Source organism: Heloderma suspectum, chromosome 6 (assembly GCF_057233095.1).
Source record: "Heloderma suspectum isolate Gila_16-S chromosome 6, 16-S_ref, whole genome shotgun sequence".
NCBI lineage: Eukaryota > Metazoa > Chordata > Lepidosauria > Squamata > Helodermatidae > Heloderma > Heloderma suspectum.
In genome coordinates this window covers 90,682,378-90,707,405 of record NC_139463.1, presented here as the reverse complement: position 1 = coordinate 90,707,405, position 25,028 = coordinate 90,682,378, and the positions used below count along the sequence as shown (strand labels likewise).

At 45.7% G+C, this 25,028-nt stretch overlaps 1 protein-coding gene across 1 annotated transcript; it reads left to right on the top strand.

Annotated features, from left to right (window-relative positions):
• Positions 1-787: 787 nt before the first annotated feature.
• Positions 788-19,789, top strand: LOC146341793 (vomeronasal type-2 receptor 26-like). The gene is made up of 4 exons (XM_084807685.1): positions 788-1,579; positions 12,529-12,756; positions 14,151-14,277; positions 18,891-19,789. The coding sequence occupies exons 1-4, from the start codon at positions 788-790 to the stop codon at positions 19,787-19,789; spliced, it is 2,046 nt and encodes a 681-aa protein (XP_084663811.1).
• Positions 19,790-25,028: the final 5,239 nt, after the last annotated feature.

Below are 25,028 nucleotides of genomic sequence, written 5' to 3'. Positions count from 1 at the left end.
TGCTGCATATATATGTCTCTGATAAGGATGTTTCATACCATACCTTTAACCAAAAGCAGCAATGAAATCCTAGGAAAAAAAATAAAGATTTGTTAATGGGAGATGGGGGAGTTGTGATTTCTTTCTCCCAAGCCAAGAGATTCTAGAACAGATCAAGTGGTTCTTTTATAGCTTTAGTGGTTCTGCTTACTAGAATGCTCAACAATGAGGACCTGAAGAAAGCAGATAAAGGGGACATATGAAGCTGTTCTTCACAAGCCAAAGACATATGAATAGAATAACAGAATTAATTGAATAATAAGGAATTTATTGCAGAAAAGCAGAAATACACATCACATACACCCCCAACCCACACAAATGTGTAGAACAAAGGAATGTGTTGTCTAACATTTAATTAACATTAGAAGAATTGATAAATTCGCAAGAGACTGAAGTAAGGTTTACCCAACAGCGCAGTGACAACAAAACCAACAAAGAGCTTAAAATGAATGAAGAACAAGTTTGAAGCCTTCTGTCATGTAAGCTAGAGAAAATGCCCCAAACACAAGCATAATTTTCTATAAGTTCTTTCAAATTCCTTCCATGTTAGAAAACTTCTAAGTGTTCTTTTTCTTCAGCATTTACAACTGGGTTTCATCTCAGCAGTTACTCAGGAATGAATCTTGGCCATTTAAGATAAACTTTCCCCATTGTTTTAAAAACAAATTGATTTATATTTCCTTAGATAGCCTACTGTGTATTAGCACCAGCGGTGAATGTTAAACACAACCTTCCTTCCTTCTACCGGATGGTTCCTAGTGAAGAATTTCAATACTCAGGGATTGTCCAGCTCCTTCTACATTTCCAGTGGACATGGATTGGAATAATTGCAGCCGACGATGATAAAGGAGAACAGTTTGAGAAGAAATTGTTACCCATGCTTTTCCGACATGGAATATGTACAGCCATCATTGTAAGAACACCCTCCCTATCTGACATTTTAGAGACCTTCCAGTCGTTAGAACCCATACTGGACATGACCGTTTCAATAACATATTCCAATATCAGTGTATTTGTTGTAAATGCTGATCCTCAGACTACAACATGTTTGAAATGGTTGATATATTATGGAATATTCCAAGGCATCGCAGAGACATCTATCAGTAAGGTGTGGATCATGACAGCCCACTGGGATTTCTCATCACAAAAAGTGCAGAGGGATTTTGATATACATGTCTTCCACGGTATGCTGTCTTTTGCAATTCATTCAAATGAACTGCTGGGTTTTCCAAAATTCCTTCAGAGCCTACATCTTAACTCGCCCAAAGGAGATGGGTTTATCAGGATCTTCTGGGAAGAGGCATTTGGCTGTTCTTTTTCTGATTCTAATGAGGAGAAGGATAGCTGTACTGGGCAAGAAAAGCTGGAGACCCTCCCCGGGACTCTTTTTGAAATGAGCATGACTGGCCAAAGTTATAGTGTCTATAATGCAGTCTATGCTATAGCACATGCTTTACATAAGATGTTCTCCTTTATATCCATACCCATATTGATGCTGGAGAGAGGTAGACTGCATCCTCAAAATGTGAAACCTTGGCAGGTAATATTTCAGATCTGAATGACCCAACTATCATAGTGTATGATAGCCCAGCTTCACCACCTCATTTCCTGGCTGCCAAGCTGCACTGGTGCTATTATTACTGGACCACTGGACAGTAAGAGCTGCAGTTCCCAGTGTGCAGGAGGGCCACCAAGTGCCCTGGCTTAGTTAGTCCCTGGCACTGCCACCACCTTGGATGGCCACCACGACTCTAACCAAAACCACCACTTCAAACTGTGGTTTGGATTTTAAAGCACTAGGAAAAGAGGAATCCCAAATGGCGGTTCTAAATGATAGTTGTAATGAAAGGCCAGATCAGCTAGCAGCAGCCTTAGCAGGGCAGCAATCATTTTAATAACAGTGCTGCAAGGGAGTGATTGTATAATCTATATTCTTCCTACTTCCTTTCAGTGCTATTTTCAAATGAGAAGAGAGCTACTTGCCAAGGGCTGCTGCTGTGGATGGATTTCTCCTCAAACTGCAGGTTCAGCAGGTTTTTGATTGGTTTAAGTGCAGTCCTGGCCACTTCCTTTCCTCCTACCGCTGCTAGGCTGCCCTCAGGTTGTAGATTCTCTCCCTTTATACCTCCATATGAAACCAGAGTTGGACAAATTGAAATGAGGCTTGAAAACTTATTTACTTGAGTCAGAGCCATTGCTGTAGGTGTATGGAGTGAGGAGCAATCAGTTTGTAATTGGGTTTCAAGTTGATTGGTTGTTTTAATTGATTGGTTGTAAATAGTAAGAATGTTGATTAGTAGTTTATTTAATGGGTAAATATTGACTTTGTTTCTATTATTGTGTTGTATGTGTTTGGGTTAATTGGAACGCGCTCTGGTATAGAGTGCAATATAAATTTGTATTATTATTATCATTATTAAAGATGAAAGGTTACTACACCAGCTGCACTGGTTACCAGTGTGTTTCCAAGCACAATTTAAAGTGCTGGTTTTGACCTTTCAAACCAAAACATGGTTTGGGACCATGTTACTTTAAGGACCACCTTCACCCATATCAGTCTGCCCACACTCCTTTATATCCATACTAGGGATGTACGGATCATAGAATCATAGAATAGTAGGGTTGGAAGGGGCATACAAGGCCATCGAGTCCAACCCCCTGCTCAATACAGGAATCCAAGTCAGAGCATCCCTGACAGATGGCTGTCCAGCCTCATCTTGAATGCCTTCAGTGTGGGAGAGCCCACCACCTCCCTAGGTCATGGGTCCCATTGTTGTATTGCTCTAACAGTCAGGAAGTTTTTCCTGATGTTCAGCCGGAATCTGGCTTCCTGTAACTTGAGCCCATGATTCCGTGTCCTGCACTCTGGGATGATCAAGAAGAGATCCTGGCCTCCCTCTCTGTGACAACCTTTCAAGTACATGAAGAGCGCTATCATATCTCCCCTCAGTCTTCTAAACATGCCCAGTTCTTTCAGCCTCTCTTCACAGGGCTTTGTTTCCATTTCCTTGATCATCTTTGTTGCCCTCCTCTGAACCCTCTCCAGTTTGTCTGCATCCTTCTTCAAATGTGGTGCCCAGAACTGGACACAGTACTCCAGATGAGGCCTAACCAGTGCTGAGTAGAGGGGAACTAGTAATTCATGGGATTTGGAAGCTATGCTTCTATTAATGCAGCCCAAAAGAGCATTTGCCTTTTTTGCAGCCACATCACATTGTTGGCTCATATTCAGTTTGTGATCTATAATAATTCCAGGATCCTTCTCGCTTGTAGTGTTGTTGAGTCACATATACCCCATCTTGTAACTGTGTATTTGGTTTCTTTTTCCTAGGTGCAGAACTTGGCATTTATGCCTATTAAATGTCATTCTGTTGTTTTCTGCCCAGCATACCAGTCTATCAAGATCACTTTGAATTTTGTTTCTGTCTTCCAAAGTATTAGCTATTCCACACAATTTTGTGTCATCTGCAAATCTGATCAGCATTCCCTGCACCACCTCCTCCAAGTCATTAATAAAAATGTTGAAGAGCACTGGGGGCCCAGGCCTGAGCCCTGTGGTACCTCTCCCCAGTTTGAGAAGATCCCATTGATAAGCACTCTTTGTATCTGATTCTGTAGACAACTGTGGATCCACCAGACTGTTGTTTCATCTAGCCAACTTTGAGCTAGTTTGTTCATCAGGATATCATGGGGCACCTTGTCAAAAGCTTTGCTGAAGTTGAGGCATATGATGTCCACAGCATTCCCACAGTCCACAAGGGAGGTTACTTGATCAAAAAAATGAGATCAGATTCATCTGGCAGGATTTGTTCTTGACAAATCCATGTTGGCTTCGAGTAATCACTGCATTGTTTTCAAGGTGCTTAGAGAATAGACAGTTGTCCATTCTGGTGTGGAATCCATCTGGGGGAAGGAATCCGTTCCTCCCCCCCCCCAAGCCTCCAGAGCAGCTCCGCTCTGCGAGGATTCTGCAGAGCCACCCAGCTTGAGGGATGCTTACCTGGCCTATTCGCCTCCGCGCCAATTGCCATTTTTCTTTTAAAAAATGGTGATCGGCAGGATGTGCCCATAGACTTATATGCAAGATTCATGGCTCTATTTTGCGTATACGTCTATGGGCACATCCTGCTGATCACCATTTTTTAAAAGAAAAATGGTGATCGGAGCAGAGGCAAATATGTCTGGTTAAAGCCTCAAGCAGAGTGCCATTCCAGACAGAAGCCTCCTGGGGCGGAGCTAAGTGGAGCCATCCCACCGTGGATTCCAGAGGCCCGAATTTGAATCTGTGGCAGATTTCTCTGACATCCCTAATCCATACCCATATTGAATCAGAAAGAGAGGCCCTTCTCATTTGCCCACCTGTAAGAGCAGTTAGGTGGTTGACCATATGTAGGAGGGCCTTCTCTGCAGTGGCCACACACCTTTCGAACAAAGTGCAATTGGAGGCCCACCATGTTCCATTATTGCAGACTTTTAAGAAGGCTTTGAAACATATTATTTTACTGTGGCCATATGATATGACTGCAGTTGTTGCAATTGCTGCTGCAAGTTTTATTGTTGGCTTTTATTGTTGTTTTTTCTTGCTATTTTATTCTGTTTATGTTTTTATCACTTTTGATATTGTAACTGTTTTTATGCATTTTATTTCTGTAAGCTGCCTTGGGAGGACATATCTCCCGAAAGGCGGGTAGGAAATGTTTTAAATAAATAAATAAATAAATAAATATTTTATTTGCTCTGACAACCTGGACGTTTTGCAGAAAGCGGCTGTCCAGCTACTGCTTTCAGTGAGAAAGGAAATAGGAATGGAAGGAAGGAAGAAGACTTCTCTGTATGATTCTTTATTCCTGTTTAGGGATGTATGAATCCCTTACCTGGTTCTGGTCGGGGCATCTGCTGGGGGGGGGAGGCGATCCGTTCCTCCCCCCGGAATCCTCAATGGGGGGGAGGCAATCCATTCCTCCCCCCCCCCAGAATCCTGCCTGGCCTGCACTGCTCCGCAGCCATGCTGCGGAGCCACCAGCCTGGCCGATCCGCAGCAGGTACTCCAGCCGCTGCCAGGCTGGTGCAGATGCAAATGGTGTCCTGCGCAGGGGTCGCCATTTGTGCACTTACGGTAGCCCGTGATAGGCTACGTAAATATTTATGTAGCCTATCATGGCAAAGAAAAAGATTTGCGTCCCTGCTCTTTGCTGTGATAGGCTACGTAAATACTTACATAGCCTATCACAGCTGCCTGCAAGCACACAAAAGGCGGCCACTATGACAGCTGCCATTTGCGGCCACAGCAGACTGGCAGCGGCCGGCTGAGAGACCAACCGGAGCTGCCACTGCCTGAGCCTCTGCCACCGCCGCATCTGCCCCAGGTAAGCACCATCCCGGGGGGATTCTGCAGGGTGGCGGGGGGCGGGAGGCCATTCCACCATGGATTCCGGGGGGCCAGATTCTAAAGAATCCGGCCTCACTGGAGTCCGTGGTGGAATTCTCTGACATCCCTACTCCTGTTGGAGTTTTGCAGGAAGTCGCAGCAAAGAAAAAACTAGGGCTGTGCACCTCCTCGGTACGAAGCCCAAATAACGAGGCAAAGAGGGCTGATTCAGAGGTGCCTCATCATGATATGAAATGGATCAAAACAGCACCATGGTGCCCTGAAGTGAAGCAGCTCCTCCACAAAGCACCTCGTCTGCCATGTATATTTGAAGCTTTCCTTATGACTTCCGAGCATAGGCTGTCTCGAAAATGTATCCACTTCTGAAAGATCACATGGAGGGGCAGGAGGAAGAGGAGAAGGGAGGGTGGAAGGTGCCAAATGTTTCCATTTGAGAGAGATCCAGTCACCGGGGGAGGCAAGGCAACGGGAAAGGAGAGGGAGGAAGAGGAGAGGAAGGTGTGTGCTTTGCTGTGAGTCAGCCTCCATTTGCTCATTGTGGGAGAGGTGGTGTTACTGGAGAGGAGATGACTGTTTGAACATTATAAGGCTAGAGCAGTGGTCTCCAAAGTGGGGTGCATGCACCCCAGGGGGGCACAAGATGATCCATTGGGATGCGCAAGCCACCTGATAATTGAGCACCTCCCTCTGCCCTGACAAGCTGCCATTATGTGCAATGATGGTGGTGGTGGCAGCAGTGGCAGCTGCAGCAGGATACGATGGGAGCTGAAAGGGAAACTCCATGGCATTTCTCTCTCCGCTCCAGTCCTAGCTGCTGAGAGCAACTGCCCCAGTCTCTGCCAGGCATGGCAGAGGAAGCCTTAACCCTCCCACTCTCCTTTGGCAGAACAAGGCCAAGAAGAAAGTGCTTGCTATGGGGAATGGGTAAAATGAGGATCCATAAAATCAAAAGGGATCCTCATGATTTTATATGATTTTTAAAGTGGAGACCCATCTAATCACAGAGCACATCTGCCTCCGTGGACTGAACCAGAGTAATAGAGGATCCACCACTCGTGGGCACAGCCACAGTGCAAAAACTTGGACCCTTGGCAGGAATCATCTTGATTTCATATAATCTTTGCAGAGCAAATCCCCCATACCACCAACATATCACAGAGCGCATCTGCTTCCATGGACTGAACCAGAAAAATCATGGATCTGCCACTCGTGGGCATAGCCACAGCACAAAAACAGGGAAAACTGGCTCCTCCCGATTCCACAGAACAAGACGACTCCCGGTGTGCATCCAGAGGGCCAAGGAGCTGGCAGCGGCAGCGGCAGTGGCGGCAGCCTGCCCTCATTGGCAGGAGTCGGCCTCCAACTGGGCAGAGGGAGGAAGGGAGAGAGTGCAGTTGGAGGGTCACTCCTTCCTCCACTGCCTCACTCAAGCCTTCATGGGCTCCTCACAAGCAAGTAACCCATGAAGGCTTGAGCAGAGGCATGAGCTGTCCTCTGACTGGGCACCCTGCCCTCCTTCCAAGGAAGAGAGAAAGCACAGTTGGAGGGCGACTCCTGCTCTCGTGCCTGTCGACAGTTGGTGGGCTACAATGGGCAGCCTTTTCCCTGGCAGCACCAGCAGTGGCTTCCCCAGCAGCACCAGCAGCATGGCAGCGGCAGCTCCCCTGGTGGCAGCACGCCCCCCGCCCCGGAACAAAGGCTCAGGTAAGGAGCTGCGGGCTGGATGGCATGTTGGGGGGGGGGAGCAAAGTGGGAGTCGGATGTCCGAATCCTACTTCAGCTTCATAGGCCAAGGCAGGTTCCTCTTCTCCCCCCCCCACCGAAACAGCCTGATCTGAATTGAGCCTGCCTTGGAAGCCCTAAAGCAGTTTCGGAGTCAGATTGAGGGGTTCATGCACAGCCCTAGAAAAACCGCTTTTTCTTCCTTCAGTTTCCTACAAGTAGGGCTTTTAAGCTAGGATTAAGCTGGGTTCCTTCTGTTGCAAATAAACAGGAACAAAGCTAGTATGCAAGGGATTCAACCTCTTTTCCTTTTCACTGAGTGGGGTAGGGATGGCGGAGAATTCCGCCACAGATTTCAGTGAGGCCGAATGCATTCGAAAAAACTGGCATTCGGCCCCCTGAAATCCGTGGTGGAACGGCCTGCTCCCCCCGTGCGGATTCCCCCCGGGACGAGGCTTACCTGGGGCGGATGTTCCAGATGGCGGCAGCTCCAGTGGCGACGGCAGCGGTGGCTGGTCTTTCGACCAGCTGCCGCAGCCATCATTTGCATCCAGGTCTTTGCCGTGATAGGCTATGTAAGTATTTACGTAGCCTATCTTGGCAAGCCAAGCAAAAAAACACAAAACAACAGCGTACGCAAATGGCAGTGGCTACAGCGGCTGCCATTTGCGTTCCCTATTTTTCACCATTTTAGTCTATGTAAATATTTACATAGGCTATTACAGTGAAAAAAAGGGGAATGCAAATAGTGTAGTGGGCGCTATTAATGTTCCTTTTTGTTTTGCCGTTTTAGCCTACATAAATATTTACGTAAGCTCTTATGGCGAAGAAAAGGAACGCAAATAGCACCCACTACGCTATTTGCACTCCCCCTTTTTTTTTTGTCGTAATAGCCTATGTAAATATTTACATAGGCTAAAATGGCAAAAAATAGGGAACGCAAATGGCAGCCGCCGTAGCCGCCACCATTTGCATACACTGTTATTTTTTTTTTGCCCAGCCATGATAGGCTACGTAAATACTTACGTAGCCTATCACGGCTGCCTGGCTGGATGCAAATGGCGGCCACTACGGCAGCCGCCATTTGTGTCCACAGCAGCCCGTCCCCGGCCAGAACTCCGGCTGCAGACAGGCCTGGCTGGCTGCGGAGCGGAACCGGCTGGGCAGGATTCTGGGGGGGAGGACCAGATCACCTCCCCCCCATTGACAATTCTGGGGGGAGGGATGGAGCGCCTCCCTCCCCACTGCGAACACAATCTGCGAAAAGGTAAGTGACTTTCGTACATCCCTAGAATGGGGGAAGGTGAGTAGAGTGAGGGCAGTGGAGGAAGGTGAGTATAGTAGCTCAGTTTGGCAACACGTGCGTGAAGCTCAGCAAACAAGGAGGAGGGATCTGGGGTTCATAGTGGTTTATCCTTTTCCTACATTAAGACTGGGTGCGGAAGGAGGTGGGAAGATTGCCATGTGTGTATGTTAGGGATGGGGGGGGATTTGTTTAATGCTCATTTTTACATGAAGTGATCTAATTCTCACTTTCTGAACTAATACGTGAACCAGAATGCAAGTAGCCTTCAATATTCACACTGCTGTGTATGTTATAGTGCAGTTCTCTGATCAAAAAATGCATACAGTAGGAAAAATAGTGTACAAAGAGGCATACATTAGGGAACATTTCATGGAACATAATATGTGCATTAGGAAAAAATGCATCCTGAGCTACTCCTGACAGGGCAGCCTCAGTATATATGTTGCAGTCCCCTAGCACAACAAACTGGAGGGACCCCAGCACCACCACCAAGACCCCAGCTAGCTCAGGAAGGGAGGCTGCTGGTCAGCAGGGCAGGCATTATGCCAGAAGAATCCCTGTTCTCTCCTGAGCACCTACATTCAGAGAAACACTCTAAAAACTGGAAGACTGTGGGATGGGGCATCTCATCAGTGGGACAGAATCACAACAGATGATTGCAACTCCATCTCCCTGCACCCCCACTCCAACTCTTACTGGCTGCAGCACAGAGAACCCAGGTGAGCAAATCTGGGAGAGATTCACTCACATACACCTCACCCAGTGAGAAGCTTTGCTACACGAGGCATTTATTGTGCACTTGTCATTCCTTACTCATGGTTGTTTATGGGTTCTTTAGATAACATTGTGACCCTCCAGTTTCAGTTCTGTTCTTAAAGAGCACTCTTGTGGGAGGGTTTTCAGTTCTGTCCTTAAAGAGCACTTTTTGTAGCAGGGGAACTGGTGTATTATTTGTGAAAGCAAAAGAGTTTTTTTTTTCCTATTTGTGTAATTTGTAATTATTCTGCTATAGCACAGTGCCACCTAGAGGTTATGTAGCAGAAAAGCTCTTTGTGTAAAGAAAGAAAAAGCTCTTTGTATAGAGCTTTCAGCAATTTTGTGACGAAACCAAAAGTAGATACTGCAGATTAACAGCCTCATGTAGAAAAGCGCCAGGTCTGTCTGGTACAAGCTAGGTCAGCACACGCATCCAGATTCAGTCTCAAGTGGCTATTGTGCTCCCATTCACTGATGTGGCATTCAACAGCAGTACCTTAAACCAAAGAGGACTGTCACCAAGGCCATTCAGTCTCTCTAAAATGGGAGGCAGTTTAGAAGCATCTGCCATATCTCCCTCTACAATTACAATGGGTGCTTCCTGTTTCACTCCACCTTCCATCCTCTTTTTTAAACACATCTCTCCCATTAATAATAACTGAGTATTGCAACTATTGTCTAAGATTTGGAGAGGCAACCATTCAGCACATATAGAGAGCAATCCTTTGTTCCCTAGACAGTGCGTGGGGAAGATCGGATTTTTCAGTTTCCCAGCTATGAGCTCATAGACAGCACTGTGAGCTCGTAGCTGGGAAACCATGCTCCCTGCCCCCTTGTAGCTGGAGAAAAGAGAACCGCACCGTTACTGCCTCCATGCCCTAACATGGAGCATGGAAGGGTGAAAATGGAGCATTCCTGGGGGCGGGGATGGGAGGAGACCACAAAAGCTATTTTAGTTAGCTTCCTATGTGGTCTCCGCACACCTCCAAAGCTGCACTTAGATGTGAGAAAACATGTGTCTAAGGCAAAGTGCAGGGTGGCTGCAGCATGGAGGGAATCCTCTCCTCTGTGCTACTTCCATGTTGCACTGGATAGGTGGTCGCCTCCGACTTCAGGGGAAGTCAGAGAGGAGTTCATTTACCTCTGTAGGATTATGCCCTTATTTAGCAAGCTAAGTGGTGGCTATCAATTAGCTTTTAAACACAGACATAATCTACATATCCTTCTTAGCATATTAATTTGTTGATGAGCCTCATTCCCTTATGACTTAAGTAGCCTAGTTCTTTAGTTTAGGTATAACCACATAATCCTAAGTGGTCTGGATGTTTTGACCTACAATTTCCACCAGCCCTGGATAGCATGGCCAATGGTCAAGGAATGATGGAAGCTGTAGGCGAAATAAAACGTATGGTGGGACCAGGTTGGGGATAGGGTTGGATGAATCTGTCAAACCCAAGGTTCTTCAGTGTCTTATCTCAATGTTAGTTCCTTCCTGTTTTGGCATGAGTTTGCAATATATATTATTTAAGAAGTCCACATGAAAATGTGTACATATTTTATGTGCATTTCTCAAAATGTATGCATATTTGTAGACACTTCTCAAAATATATGCACGTTTGTATGTACTTCTCCAAATATGCACATTTTTGCAAGCAATTTAAGTTACAGTCTGGACTTTGTATAATCTGTCTATAGTTCAGTATTTTGTGGCATTTAGCTGCCTGTCTACCACTTATAGCAGATTAAATACTTCTAAAGGAAGTCTACACCTAGAATTGTTTTGTGGGTTGCAATCCAGGTTTTGTATTAACAAGAACTAGCACAGGAAATCTTTTTTGATCCATTTTTTTTTATTAGAGATATACTTATACCATCACATAAGTATATAACTTGCATATAATGACATAACAATATTTCTGTTGTTAAACAGAGCTTTGCTAAATATCTTTAAAACCTTAAAAAGAAATATAATTTCTAATCCATTCCTTGTGCTTAGACTTCTAAATACTTTAAAAAGGAGAGGCCTCATTGTAAGTACCAAGTTCCCCATTCAATACTGAATTGACTGTTGTTCAGCTGACAGGTACACAGGACTGGTGAGCTTCTAATAATAATCTCCTGCATTCTAAAATAAGCATGTATTTATACATTTTTTGTGTAAAAATTACTTCATAATTAATATTATCTACTGCCCCATAAATTAGGGCTTACAATCTAAATTATCTCATTGTTATTTTATCTTCAAAATTTAGAACATGCCTAAAAGGTTTACATGTACACCTTTCAGGATAGATAAGATCAATTTTGAATTATACCTTTGAGAAGATAACTCCTTACTCAAAATTTGCCAATTAAACTTGAGTCTGTACATTTTTCTAGACATCTATATATCAAGCTTTTTGATGTGCATACCATACACAATATTTTTTGCCCATTACTTGATAAGCGAAAACTTTCAGTACACTCTTGACTGGAATAATTCAGTCTCACACCTGTTCATTAGTCAAATAACGCTTTGGTCCAAGATAGGACTTTAAATCAGCATTTTCTCTTTGGATACTGTCCAGGTCATCCTGACAATTAGTTCTATGCCAGTTACCCCAGAATTCATTATGAACCTGCTTCTGAACCTGTATGTTCCTTTTAATACAAATTAATACAATACTTCTTATTTACATTTTCAAATACTTAATTATTCATAATTAATACTTATCATTTTCATTTCATAATAACACATCTTATATTGTTTTAAGAGAGGTGGGTTAGCATTTTTCAATAGTTTTCCCAGCATGTCCAATAAAACAAAGTCAGTTTTTCCCTAAAATCCAGGACATGTTTTTGTGTATACTTTTCTATATGCAATATATGCATTTGTGTGTGTCTGTGTGTGTTTTCCTGGCTGTGACAACTGAAGTAAAAAACTATATCTGTAACCTAGACATACATTTGTAATATTCCTGTCTATATTTTATATTTTACATTTCATATTTATTATGCTCTGTTTTTATTGTAATGCTATGTAAATGTGCCATACGATAAATTAAAAAAACTCTAATAAATGCATTTTTGTGAACTGCATCACAAAATTCTGAAGTTATTAATATTGCTGTATGAATGTGTTCTGGGTTGTGTGTAGATCTGGGAAGTGAGAATTTCTTATCCATCTGTAGTTGGGGAAAGTTTTTCTAGGGCCTGGTGTTTACAAACATTCAAGTGAGTGAGCGAGCGAGCGAGTATGTGTGTGTGTGTGTGTGTGAATCTACTGCTACCTCTTTACAACATTTTTAAAATGTGCTTTTACCTTTTTTTATTCTAGCTTCACTCATTTCTGAGGAGGATCTCATTTAACAACAGTGCTGGGGACTTGGTGTCTTTTGATGAGAATGGTGAATTAGCAGCTGGATTTGATATCATCAACTGGGTTACTTTCCCAAACAAATCCTTCTTAAGAATGAAAGTAGGAAGGATGGATCCACAGGCTTTACTGGACCAAGAGCTCACCATTAAAAAGGAGGCCATCACATGGCACAGCATATTTAATCAGGTGGGAACCAAATATAGGCATTAGAGAGAGAGAGAAAATTCAATGGGAAGTGTTCCAGTACTGAACTTTGATAATCCCTCCCGCTGTGCAAGGTGATTAAAAGATCAAATTATAACATGGATGTATTATTTTGGAAATCATTTTCTTCTCTTTGAAATTACTCCTTTAAAACCCAATTTGAAGCCCTGATCACTTTTCCAGGAGCATTGTCCATTTACCCATGTGTTAAATTTTTCAAAATGAACTAGGTTCCTACTCATCCCTTCCATGCACATAGTGATTCCTTTACATGGCCTCTCCCCAAAGAACCAACCTTATCCTTACTCATAAATTTTGAATAGGGGATGAACTAGCACATTGAACAGAATTAGGATTACATCCACTGTCCCTACCACCATTATCCATGTATTGATCTGTTCAGAGAGAGCCTACATTTACACAGGCTCTCTTTCTGTGGTCTGGTATAGTGTAAAGTATAAGCTGAAGGTGCTTTCATCTGTAAGGCCGACCACCTGCTTACTTGATCCTTGCCCATCTTGGCGCATTATGAGCTGCAGAGAGAGGCTGGGTGAGGGGATCAGGGTGGTGGCAAATGACTCCCTTGAGGAGGGAGTGATGCCATCAGCTCTCAAGGAGGCAGTGATAAGACCACTTTTTAAAAAGCCCTCCTTGGATTCCCAAGTTTTTAACAACTTTCGCCCAATGTCGAATCTGCCATTTTGGGGCAAGGTGATTGAGCGAGTGGTGGTGATGCAGTTGAAGGCACACTTGGCAAATTCAAGGAGTTGGTTTTGACCTTTAAAACCCTATATGGTTCCAGCCCAGCCTATCTCAAGGAGCGCCTCCAGCAACACCAGACAGGCCACTTAACAAGATCAGCCTCGGATGGCCTTCTCTCTGTCCCATCAGACAGGACAGCTAGGCTAGTGAGGACAAGGGAGAGGGCCTTCTCTGTGGTGGCCCCCACTCTGTGGAACTCCCTCCCTAGGGAACTCCACCATGCCCCCTCTTTAATGAGTTTCTGCCATGCATTAAAAATGTGGTTGTTCAGGCAGGCATTTGGGGTGGGTTAGGGTATTTTTAGAAATATGATGCCTTAAAGTAGAATTTTATTGTTTTAAAATTGTATTGCTGTACATCGCACAGAGTGGCCAGGTGACCGGCCAGATAGGCAATTAAGAAATTCAATAAGTAAGTAAGTAAGTAAGTAAGTAAATAAGGCAGACCTGAACAATGCATGAGAGTTTGGGGCAGGGACAATGAATATGATCATTATTCCCCTCTCTGCATGTTGATTGTATCTATTTATTATCACTAATACCATGTCATCAGCATGGTTATTATGATTACATTGTAGAAGAGACATACATTTTACTTTTGTTTTTGATGAATAGATGTTCCCCCTAGCTGTGTGTAATGACAATTGCCATCCAGGTTACAGAAGAAAAAAGAAGGAGGGGAAGCCATTTTGTTGCTACGATTGTGTTCCATGTTCAGATAGAAAGATTTCAGACCAGAAAGGTAGGAGATATACCTGTTATGATGTTCACTGTTATGAAATTATTTAATGTGCAGTGTCCCCCCTGATCTAACCATGACATTCTGCTCACAATCTATGTGGTGGAAGATTAGATATAGGTGTCCTCATCCACTAGTACAATGACCCATATAATAAATGCATACTTATGAGTGAAATATGTATTTTGTTCCACTTTAATGCCTGAGTAAATTAACCCAAAGTATGACATTTATTTGGATTAATGAATATAGAATAAAAGAGCGTGAATGATGTTATTTATGTGGGTTGATGTTACTCATTGTGAACAGAGAACCAAAGTGTAGTAGCTACTAATTTGGATAAATTATATTTACTGGGTCTGGTTACCTATTGTTCTGCTTTTTTCATCTCCCAAGTAATTGGATGGAGGCACTCTGACCAACCTCAGGCAAAATAAGTCACACTGGAGTGTGCTTATTTAAACTCATGTGTGAAACTGCTTTCCATTCTCTGAATATTTTGAAAGAAAAGAAAAAGAGACCTCCCCTTGACCATGGTAACAACCATGGCTAAATAGAGAATGCTAATCAACAAAAAAAATCACCTATATACCTTAAACCAGCAGTAAAACATTCCCTGTGTCAAGCTTGGATTGACACAGGGAATTTTTCACACTCTCACATTTCTTACATTTACAAGACTCACTACTATATTTCAAGGATTTAAAACTGAAATACAGGTTGCTAAATTACCAACAATGATTCTGCAATCACCTAAAAGCTTTATGAGTTTAGTTTCTTGTTTAGTAGAAGTAACAGCCATCCATGTTCTTTCACAGCCAAGTAAAATAATAAGCCAGGATATACAATCACATCAAACTCCTTGTGAGCTGGCCCTGTGAGCTGGGGAGGTTCGGAGGGTGCAGCTTGGAGATAGGGATGTCAGAGAATTCTGCGACGGATCTCAGTGAGGCCAAATGCCAGTGCATTTGGCCCCCCGAAATCCATCGCGGAACGGCCTGCCACCCCCCACCCCCTGCGGATCCCCCCCGGGATGAGAATTACCTGGGGCGGATGTTTTGGACAGCGGCAGCTCCAGTGGCGGCTTCAGCGGTGGTGGCGGCGGCGGCGGCTGGTCTTCCGAACAGCTGCCGCCGCTGCCGCAGCTGCCGCCATTTGCAGTCCGTGTTTTTTTCTTTCTTTTTTTCCCCATAGACATGATAGGCTACATAAAGACTTATGTAGCCTATCACGTCTGGGTTAAAAACAAACAAACGCGTACTCAAATGGCGGCTACGGCCGCTGCCATTTGTGTTCCTTATTTTTCGCCATCTTAGTCTATGTCAATATTTACGTAGACTAAGATGAAGAAAAGGGGAACGCAAATAGCGCCCAGTACGCTATTTGCATTCCCCTTTCTTTTCTTCGTCTTAGTCTACATAAATATTTACGTAGAGTAAGACGGCAAAAAGTAAGGAATGCAAATGACAGCGGCCATAGCTGCCGCCATTTGCGTACGTGATTTTTTTTTTTTTTTACCCAGAGCCCTCCGCAGCCAGAAATCTGGCTGCGGACAGCCCTGGCCTGGGCCTAGCTGGCTGCTCCACGGAGCCGCTGCAGAGTACAGCCAGCCATCGAGGATTCTGGGGGGGAGGACCGGATTGCCTCCCCCCCATCGAGGATTCTGGGGGAAGGACAGAACACCTCCCCCCCCACCATGAACAGAATCCATGAAAAGGTAAGTGACTTTCGTACATCCCTACTAGGAGAGCACAGCTGCCAGCAGTCCAGCAAATTTGTGGACCAAATCAGGTGCCCGCGACATCCCTAGTCATTCTAGTTTTTCAAAATTCCCAAATCCATACTGAATATTGGCTATGGTGAAATGTGGCATCTATCAAATCCCAGAGAGTCACTCTGGGTCAGCATTGACAATACTGAGCATGGTGGACCAATAGCCCATCTTGGTCAATCAAGATGTATCAAGTCTTCCTTCCTCCATTCTTTATTCACATTGGTATGCTAATACCCACATCCCAGATCTCTTGGTCTCATCCTCACCCCTTCAAACAATATTTTAATGTGTTTCTCAGCCCACTTTGTGTAATTTAAAATATTGTGCACATTTTTGTGTGCATTTTCCTCATGAATATGGGCTTTTAATGTGAGTCCCCCACCCCCAGGGGAGAACTTAAGCGATTTTCCTAATGTAATGCATTTTCACGCTTTAAAAAAACATGGAGAACTCCATTGCAAAATTTGGAGAAGTTCAGATTTCAAAAGATGATTGAATTTCAGTTCACATAGTGGTTCAAATGTGCAAACGTGCAAAATTAGGTAAATCAAGATTGAAATGGAAACTGAACAAATTTCTCATCCATTTCTAGGCATGCCCTCTTGCAACTACAAGAACCAGGTAGGTATAATGAAAGGTGTTCAGCCAGAAAGAAGGACTGAGAAGGCAATAAGCTGCACCACACTACTTAGCCCTGAAAATCAGGCAAAGATTCATCCTGGCCTAGGGAGTCACCTGACATCAGAAGCCCAATCGAGTGCTTAAACCTTCCCAGATTGTTATCTGTCTTCCCTCAGTTTGGAATATCTTGGTGATTGAGGCCACTGAGTCCTCCCTAAATACCACCAGACTACTAATCTTCCAGTGGTTCCACATGGACCTATGGTCTCATTGAAGTCTACTTGGAGAAGACCACTCGGTGTGGTGGCCCCTTTTCTTTGGAACTCTCTGCCCCTGGAGGTCAGGCAGGCACCAACAATGTATTGCTTCTGGCATTCCCGAAGACAGTTCTGTTCCAGGAAGCATTCCTTAAATGGCTAGCCATGGTTTATATTGGCATTCTGTTTTTAATAATTTTAATATGGTCTTTTAATCTTTTATCTTTTTACTATTGTACCTTTTATGTTCATCACTCTGTAATCTGTTTTAGGTGGGGAGTGGTATACAACTGTTGTAAATAAATAAAAATAATAATCTTCATACTACCCATTCCTGTCTAACTTCAGCCTGCCATACCTCAAACTGCTTAATGCCAGTCAGTCCATTGTATTTTCCTGACCTTGGCTTGGAACACTTGGGAATAGCAACTATAAGGCAGATGCCAGAGATCTATCATGGGGTGATGTGCAGGAGGATGAGTCACTGTTCTTGCCTTGTGTGAAGCTATTCTGGGGATGTACTTATTTACTTGAGATCAGTGACACTTCTGGGAGAACTACCATTTGGTTGAATAGTGCCTCCCCAAATGGAACACGCTGTACATGATAATTCCCTTTCTACTGTCGTTGACTCAGTATTGTTTAGAGTGGAGCCAGTGTAGGCTGGTGGCTCCAATGTCAGTGGGGCAGTGAATCTGCTTCTGGTTTCAATCAGAAACAGCCAGAACTCTAAAGGATATATCCAAGGTGCAAACCACCTTGGATAGCACCTCTAAAGTTCTGACTGGTTCTGACTGAAACCTGGAGCAGATTCGCCACTTCACTGACATCAAATCCACCAGCTTCCACTGAGTGGAGCAATATTTCAAAGAAAGATGGTTTGTGAGCTAGGGGTGAACGAAAGTCACTTACCTTTTCTCGCAGCTTGTTCGCGGTGGGGGGGAGCGCTTCGCTGCTCCCCCCGCGAACTTCAGGCCGGGGGGGGGAGGCTTCCCGCCTCGCCCGGCCGAAATTCAGGCCGGGGGGGGAGGCTTCCCGCCTCGCCCGGCCGAAATTCAGGCCGGGGAGGAGGCTTCCCGCCTCGCCCGGCCGCGAACACGAAAGTAAAAAAAAAAAAAAAAAGAACGTCCCCTGATAGGCTACGTGACGATTCACGTAGCCTATCATGACTAGATCTGGAAAGTCAGCCGTGATAGGCTACGTGAATCGTCACGTAGCCTATCACAGGTGACTTTAAAAAAAAAAAAAAAGCGCGTACGCGAATGGCGGCCCCCATATGGAGCCGCCATTCGCGTTCCTTATTTAGTTGCTGTAGTCTACGTCAATGTTTACGTAGACTACGGTGAAAATAAGGGCAACGCAAATAGCGTTGCCCTTATTTTCGCCGTAGTCTATGTAAACATTGACGTAGACTACAGCGACCAAATAAGGAAGGGGAATGGCGGCTCCCTATGGGGGCCGCCATTATCCGTACACACTTTTTTTTTTTTTTAAAGTCACCCGTGATAGGCTGCGTGACGATTCACGTAGCCTATCACGGCTGACTTTGCAAATCTTGCCGTGATAGGCTACGTGAATCGTCACGTAGCCTATCAGGGGACTTTTTTTTTTTTCTTTCATTGCAATGGCGGGGGCGGCAGCCGGTCGAAAGACCGGCTGCCGCTCCCGCCCCGCTCGAACACTGGACGAACCGCCAGCCGGACCCGCCGCCGGGAGGGACATTCAGGGAAGGTAAGTCCCGTCCCGGGGGGGGCGGGGGGCGGGGGGGGCAGAGGATTTCTCCCCGAAACTTGTTCGGGGGGCCGAACACATTGGCGCTCGGCTCCCCAAAGTTTCGGGGAGAAATTCTCCGCCATCCCTATTGTGAGCAGAATAAAAGTAAAGCATTCATTTTCTTCATTGATTGCAGGATATGTCAAAAGAAAAAAAAGTGGCTTGAATTATATTTGTTTTATTTTTTTCAGACATGGATGATTGCTTCAAGTGTTCAGAAGATATGTTTCCCAACAAAAACCATGAACAATGCCTTCCCAAGTTCCTAAACTTCCTCACCTACACAGAACCATTGGGAATCACTATAGTTTTCTTGTCTTTGTCTTTTTCCCTGATCACACTTTTGGTGCTAGGGGTTTTCATCAAGAACCGGAACACTCCCATTGTCAAAGCCAATAATCGGGACCTCACTTACTGTCTGCTCATCTCCCTATTGCTCTGCTTCCTCTGTGCCTTGCTATTCATTGGCCAGCCTCAGTCAGTGACCTGCTATTTACGTCAAACAGCTTTTGGTATCATCTTCTCAGAGGCTGTTTCTTGTGTATTGGCAAAAACCATCACTGTGGTTCTGGCTTTCATGGCTACCAAGCCAGGGTCCAGGATGAGAAAATGGGTGGGAAAACGATTGACAAATTCTATTATTTTGGGTTGCTCCCTTATTCAAGGCAGCATTTGTGCTGCATGGCTCTGTAGTGCCCCTCCATTCCTAGACTTTGATATGCACTCTCTGGCTGAAGAAATCATAGTGGAATGCAATGAAGGTTCAGACATAATGTTTTATTGTGTGTTGGGGTATCTGGGATTTCTTGCCATCATCAGTTTCACTGTGGCTTTTCTAGCCAGAAAATTACCTGACAGTTTCAATGAAGCCAAATTAATCACTTTCAGCATGCTGGTATTTTGCAGTGTATGGCTGTCCTTTGTTCCCTCTTACCTGAGCACCAGAGGAAAATACATGGTGGCTGTGGAGATCTTCTCTATCTTATCCTCCAGTGCTGGGGTGCTGTGTTGTATTTTTGGTCCTAAATGTTATGTGATAATCCTGAAACCTGGGTTGAATAACAGGGATCAGTTAATAAGGAGGAATTAGTCATACTCTTTGCTTCCCCATAAAAGAAGTAAGAAGGTGGGTCACCTTGGGTAAAAGGGTCACAATATTAATGAAAAAGATTTGCAATGAACAAACAACTAGTTCTAAGCGCAGACCACATAGAACTATTGCTACAGGCTACTGGAAAGAACAAGCAACCACCTACGTAGTTGGCAAATCCATCCTGGGTCAAGGCTTGGGATCCAATGTGGACTGGATCACTGCCTTCAATCTCTTTTCCATCTTGACTGCTCCACCCCAGACCAGCCCTGCTTGACTGCTTTCACCAGGTCAAAGCTTGACAGAGTTCTGGGATGGCCCCTTCACAGATTCCCTTGAGCCAGACCTTAATGTGATGTAGTCTGGCCAAGCCACCCATCATCCTCAAGTGCCTCAGTGTGCTCACCAGGGTAAAGAACCTACGCTCTTTTGGTGCCTACACTACCCAACACAAGAGGTAGCCACTCTAAGCTTCACTTACCTAATTACACCTGCTGAACATTAACTCATGCAGGGTTCGCTGCTGAACCTTCAGAAACAAATCCAGAATATGAGAAATGCACACTGTCATCCCTATAAAGGGATGATATGCTGTGCCCAATATCTGGGTTCAGAATATAGCCACCCCTGAAGGCAAGAGCCAATTTGTACATTCCTGTTCACCCCACTTAGGACTATCATCATGTCAGGAGTATAGGGGCCTATCAGGCTTGTATCTGAGCCCATAGAGTCCCAAAGGAACTCTGATTCTGAGAAGGAGGGACAACTTGTGAGGGAGAAACTCTCTCAGACTCCAGAGGCACAGCTGGAAGGGAACCCCCCCCCTTCTCACATCCCTGGGAGTGACAGTGAACCAGGTGTGGAAAGGGAGGGACAATCTAAACTTTTAGACATGAGGCGCAAATACAGGCACAAGTGAGAGATCACAGGGGCCAAGCTTTGGTGCTAAGCCTGATTGGCTTGACATCAACAGTTGTGTCCAGAAGCATTACGGGAGAGGGGGAGAACTTCCCCTCCCACCCCTTAAGTTCAGAGAATTGCCACGTTTTTTCCCAAATGGAGATCAGCTCATGTCCTAACCCTTAGAAACCCCTAGATGGCTGTTCCTTTGTAGTTTCTCTGAGTCTCAAGCAACTAGCATCTGTTTGCCTCATTAAGATAAATGGAATTAAAGCCTTGGAAAGCAGTCCTTTTGTCTGAGTGTTGATTTTGGCTATTGGAGTTAGGGATGTACGAAAGTCACTTACCTTTTAACGAAATTGATTCGCGGGGGGGGAGGCGCTCCGTCCCTCCCCCCGAAATTCTGGCCTGGGGGGGGAGGCCCTCCGTCCCTCCCCCCCGAATCCTGGCCAGCCGGGTCCGCAAATGGCGGTGGCTGTAACTGCCGCCGTTTGTGTCCCTGCAGTCAGCCGTAATAGGCTACGTAAATGTTTACGTAGCCTATCATGGCTGATTTAAAAGAAAAAACAACGCACGTATGCAAATGGCGGCGCCCATGGGCGCTGCCATTTGCGTTCCATATTTTGACATGTCTTAGTTTACATAACATTTACGTAGACTAAGATGGCGAAAATAAGGGGAATGCAAATAGCATAGATGCTACACTATTTGCGTTCCCCTTATTTTCGCCGTAGTCTACATGAATGTTTACGTAGACTAAGACGTGGAAAATAAGGAACGCAAATGGCGGCGTCCATGGGCACCGCCATTTGCGTATGTGCGTTGTTGTTGTTGTTTTTTACTCAGCCATGATAGGCTATGTAAACATTTACATAGTCTATCATGGTGTTTTTAAAATTTAGCCATGATAGGCTACATAAATCTTTACGTAGCCTATCACGTTTTTTGTGTTTGTTCTTTTTTAAAACTTGGAATTGGCGGCGGCGGCAGCCGGTCGGAAGACTGGCCGCCACAGCCACCGCCACCAAGGCACTGCCGCAGCTGCCGCTGCCACAGCGCCGCTGCCAGGAAGATTCGCTGAAGGTAAGTCCCGTTCTGGGGGGGGCGGGGGGCAGACCGTTTCGCCACCGATTTTGGGGGGCCGAATGCGCTGGCATTCAGCCACCTCGAGATTCGTGGCGAAATTCTCTGACATCTCTAATTGGAGTATTCAGTAGGCAACAGGGGAACCTTGACGAGGCCCATGCTTGGATGACTTCTAAATTGTTCATGATCTGATGACAAATGTAGAGAATTCTAGATCATTCTCACCTAAAATTATTTGGCAAGGAAACAGCTTTGGTTGCCCTGTGTGATGACCTATATTGGGAGAGAGACAGAGTGTGTCTCTGTTGATTCTTCTTGATCTCTCAGCAGCTTTTGATACCATCAGCCCTAGTGTCCTTTTGGGGAGACTGCCTGAGCTGGGAGTGTGGGGTACTGCATTTAGGGATGTCAGAGAATTCTGCCATGGACTCCAGTGAGGCTGGATTCTTTAGAATCTGGCCCCCCGGAATCTGTGGCAGAACGGCCTCCCCCCCACACTGTGGAATCCCCCCGGGATGGAGCTTACCTGGCGGTGGAGGTGGTGGCGGAGGTGGTGGCTCCAGCGGCGGCAGCGGTGGCTGGTCTCCTGGACGGCTGCTGCCAGGCTGCTGCAGTTGCAAATGGCAGCCGTCGTAGCGTCCTTGCAGTCAGCCATGATAGGCTACATAAGTATTTACGTAACCTATCATGGCAAAGACCAGGAATGCAAATGGCAGCCACTACACCATTTGCGCCCTTGCTCTTTGCCGTGATAGGCTACGTAAGTATTTACGTAGCCTATCATGGTAAAGGCAGCCACACAAATGGCGTAGTGGCTCCCATTTACATCCCTGCTTTTTGCCATAACTCTGGCCGTGGCCGACCCCAGCCAGCAGCTCCATGGAGCCTCCATGGAGCGGAGCTGGTCTGGGGAGGATTCTGGGGGGAAGGACGGAGCGCCTCCCCTTCACTGCCAATGCCCCAGAACAGATGGGTGAGTAGGATTTGTACATCCCTGACTGCATTGCAGTGGTGCCACTGCTACTTGAATAACTGACTCCAGAAGGTGGTGCTTTGGGAATATTGCCTGGCCCCATGGATTCTCCAGTGTGTGGTTCCTCAGGGATTGGTTTTATCTCCCATAATATTTAACATCTACATGAAACCATTGAGTGGGGTCAACCTGAGTATTAGAGTGTGTTGCCATCGGTATGCTGTTAACACACAGCTCTATTTCTCCTATTCATCTTTATACAGTGAGGCTGTGGATATGCTAAATCAGTGCTTGGCTGCAATAGTGGACTGGATGAGGGCTAATACACTGAAGCTTGATCCAGACAAAACTGAGATGCTGTTAGAGGGTGGTTCTTCAGACTGCATGATAGTATTCCTCCATTTATGGTTGCAGTTGCACTCCCCCTGTAACAGCGGGTTCATAGCTTGGAGCCATCCTGGAGCCATCTTTGTCACTTGAAGCTCAAGTGGCTTCAGTGGCACAGAGTGCCTTCTACCAGCTTTGGCTGGTAGCCCAGCTACACCCCTATCAGGAAGGAATAACCTGGCTTCAGTAGTTTATGCTCTAGTAACTCCCAAGTGAGATTTCTGCAATGTGGTCTATGTGGGGCTGGCCCTAAAGACTGTTCAAATGCTGCTGCTGTACAAAATTCAGCAGCCAGATTAATAACAGGAACCAAAAGGCCTGAGCATATAACACCAATTCTAGCCCACTTGCATTGGCTGCCTGTATGTTTCCTAGCCTGATTCCAGTTGCTGGTTTTAGCCTGTAAAACTTCAAACAGCTTGGGACTGCAGTACCTGATAGAACTAGGGATGGCGGAGAATTCCACCATGGATTTCAGTGAGGCTGAATGTACTGGCATTCGGCCCCCCAAAATCCGTGGTGGAACGGCCTGCCCCCCCGCCCCCCCGCGGATTCCCCCCAGGACAAGGCTTACCTGGGGCAGATGTTCCAGACGGCGGTGGCTCCGGCGGCAGCTCCGGCGGCAGCGGCAGCAGCTGGTCTTTCGACTGGCTGCCTCAGCCTCCATTGTCGTCCTGGTCTTTGCCATGATAGGCTACGTAAGTATTTACGTAGCCTATCACGGCAAGCCAATTAAAAAAAAATGGCATGCGCAAATGGTGGCGGCTACGGTGGCCGCCATTTGCATTCCCTATTTTTCGCCGTTCTAGCCTACGTAAATATTTACATAGGCTAGAATGGCAAAAAATAAAGGAACACAAATAGCGTCCACTACGCTATTTGTGTTCCCCTCTTTTTCGCCATAATAACCTACGTATATACTTACGTAGCCTATCACGGCTAATGCAGGGATGCAAATGGCAGCTGCTATGGCAGCCGCCATTTGCGTCTGCATCAGCCCGTCCATGGCCGGAAATCCATTTGTGGACGGGCCTGGCCAGCTGCGGAGCGGAGCCGGACAGGCAGGATACCGGGGGGGAGGACTGGATCGCCTCCCCTCCCATTGAGAATTCTGGGAGGAGGGATGGAGCGCCTCCCCCCCCCATGAATCAATCCGCGAAAAGGTGAGTTTCGTACATCCCTAGCATAGAACACCTCTTCTGACATGAGCCTACCTGGATGCTACAATCAACATCTGAGGCCTTCCTCTGAGTGACTCCAGCAAGGGAGGGTCAGAAACAAGGACCAACTGCCTTACCTGGAGCTTAGGCTACTCTGCTAACTATCCCAGTGCAGTTCCTTGCTTAGTCGCTGGTGATTAGCATCTGAAAGAGTCATTAATTTGTAAATGGAATAAAGCCTTGGAAAGAATCCTTTTCACCTGTGTCTTGAGTTGGCTATTGGAGGGTACTGTAAGAGGCAGGTAGGGCTCTCCTGACAGCTTGGTCCCCATTTGAAGGAGAAGGGTGGGAAGACTCTGAATTTATGGGCTATGGAGAGGTCCTCCCTCTTACCCTTGGGTCCTCGGGACGTGACCGTTGTTTTAGTGCCAAGCAAGCAGAGCACCTCCTCTCGGCGCTCTCCATCTGGCGCAGCTCCCTGCATCTGTGCCAGGCGTCCAGCAAGACCCCTTCCCCCACTGTCTAACTGCCAGCGTCACTATCCCTCTCAGGAATGCAGGCAGGAGGAATCTCTCCCTCCCGCTGTGCCTGTGAGTGATGAGCGAGCTCCTCCCCCACGGGTTGTTGCTCTTCCTCAGAATCAGAACTGCTCTGGGGCTCTATGGGCTCAGTTTCCACCCTGACAATCTTACTACAATTTTAGACATCTTCACATCTACAAAATTGCACAGGT

Excerpts from the sequence above, each read along its gene's own strand:
- LOC146341793 (XM_084807685.1), top strand. The coding sequence starts at position 788 with ATGGTTCCTAGTGAAGAATTTCAATACTCAGGGATTGTCCAGCTCCTT. Across the intron at positions 1,580-12,528 it reads AAAATGTGAAACCTTGGCAG|CTTCACTCATTTCTGAGGAG; the intron begins GTAATATTTCAG and ends TTTTTATTCTAG. Across the intron at positions 14,278-18,890 it reads AAAGATTTCAGACCAGAAAG|ACATGGATGATTGCTTCAAG; the intron begins GTAGGAGATATA and ends TATTTTTTTCAG.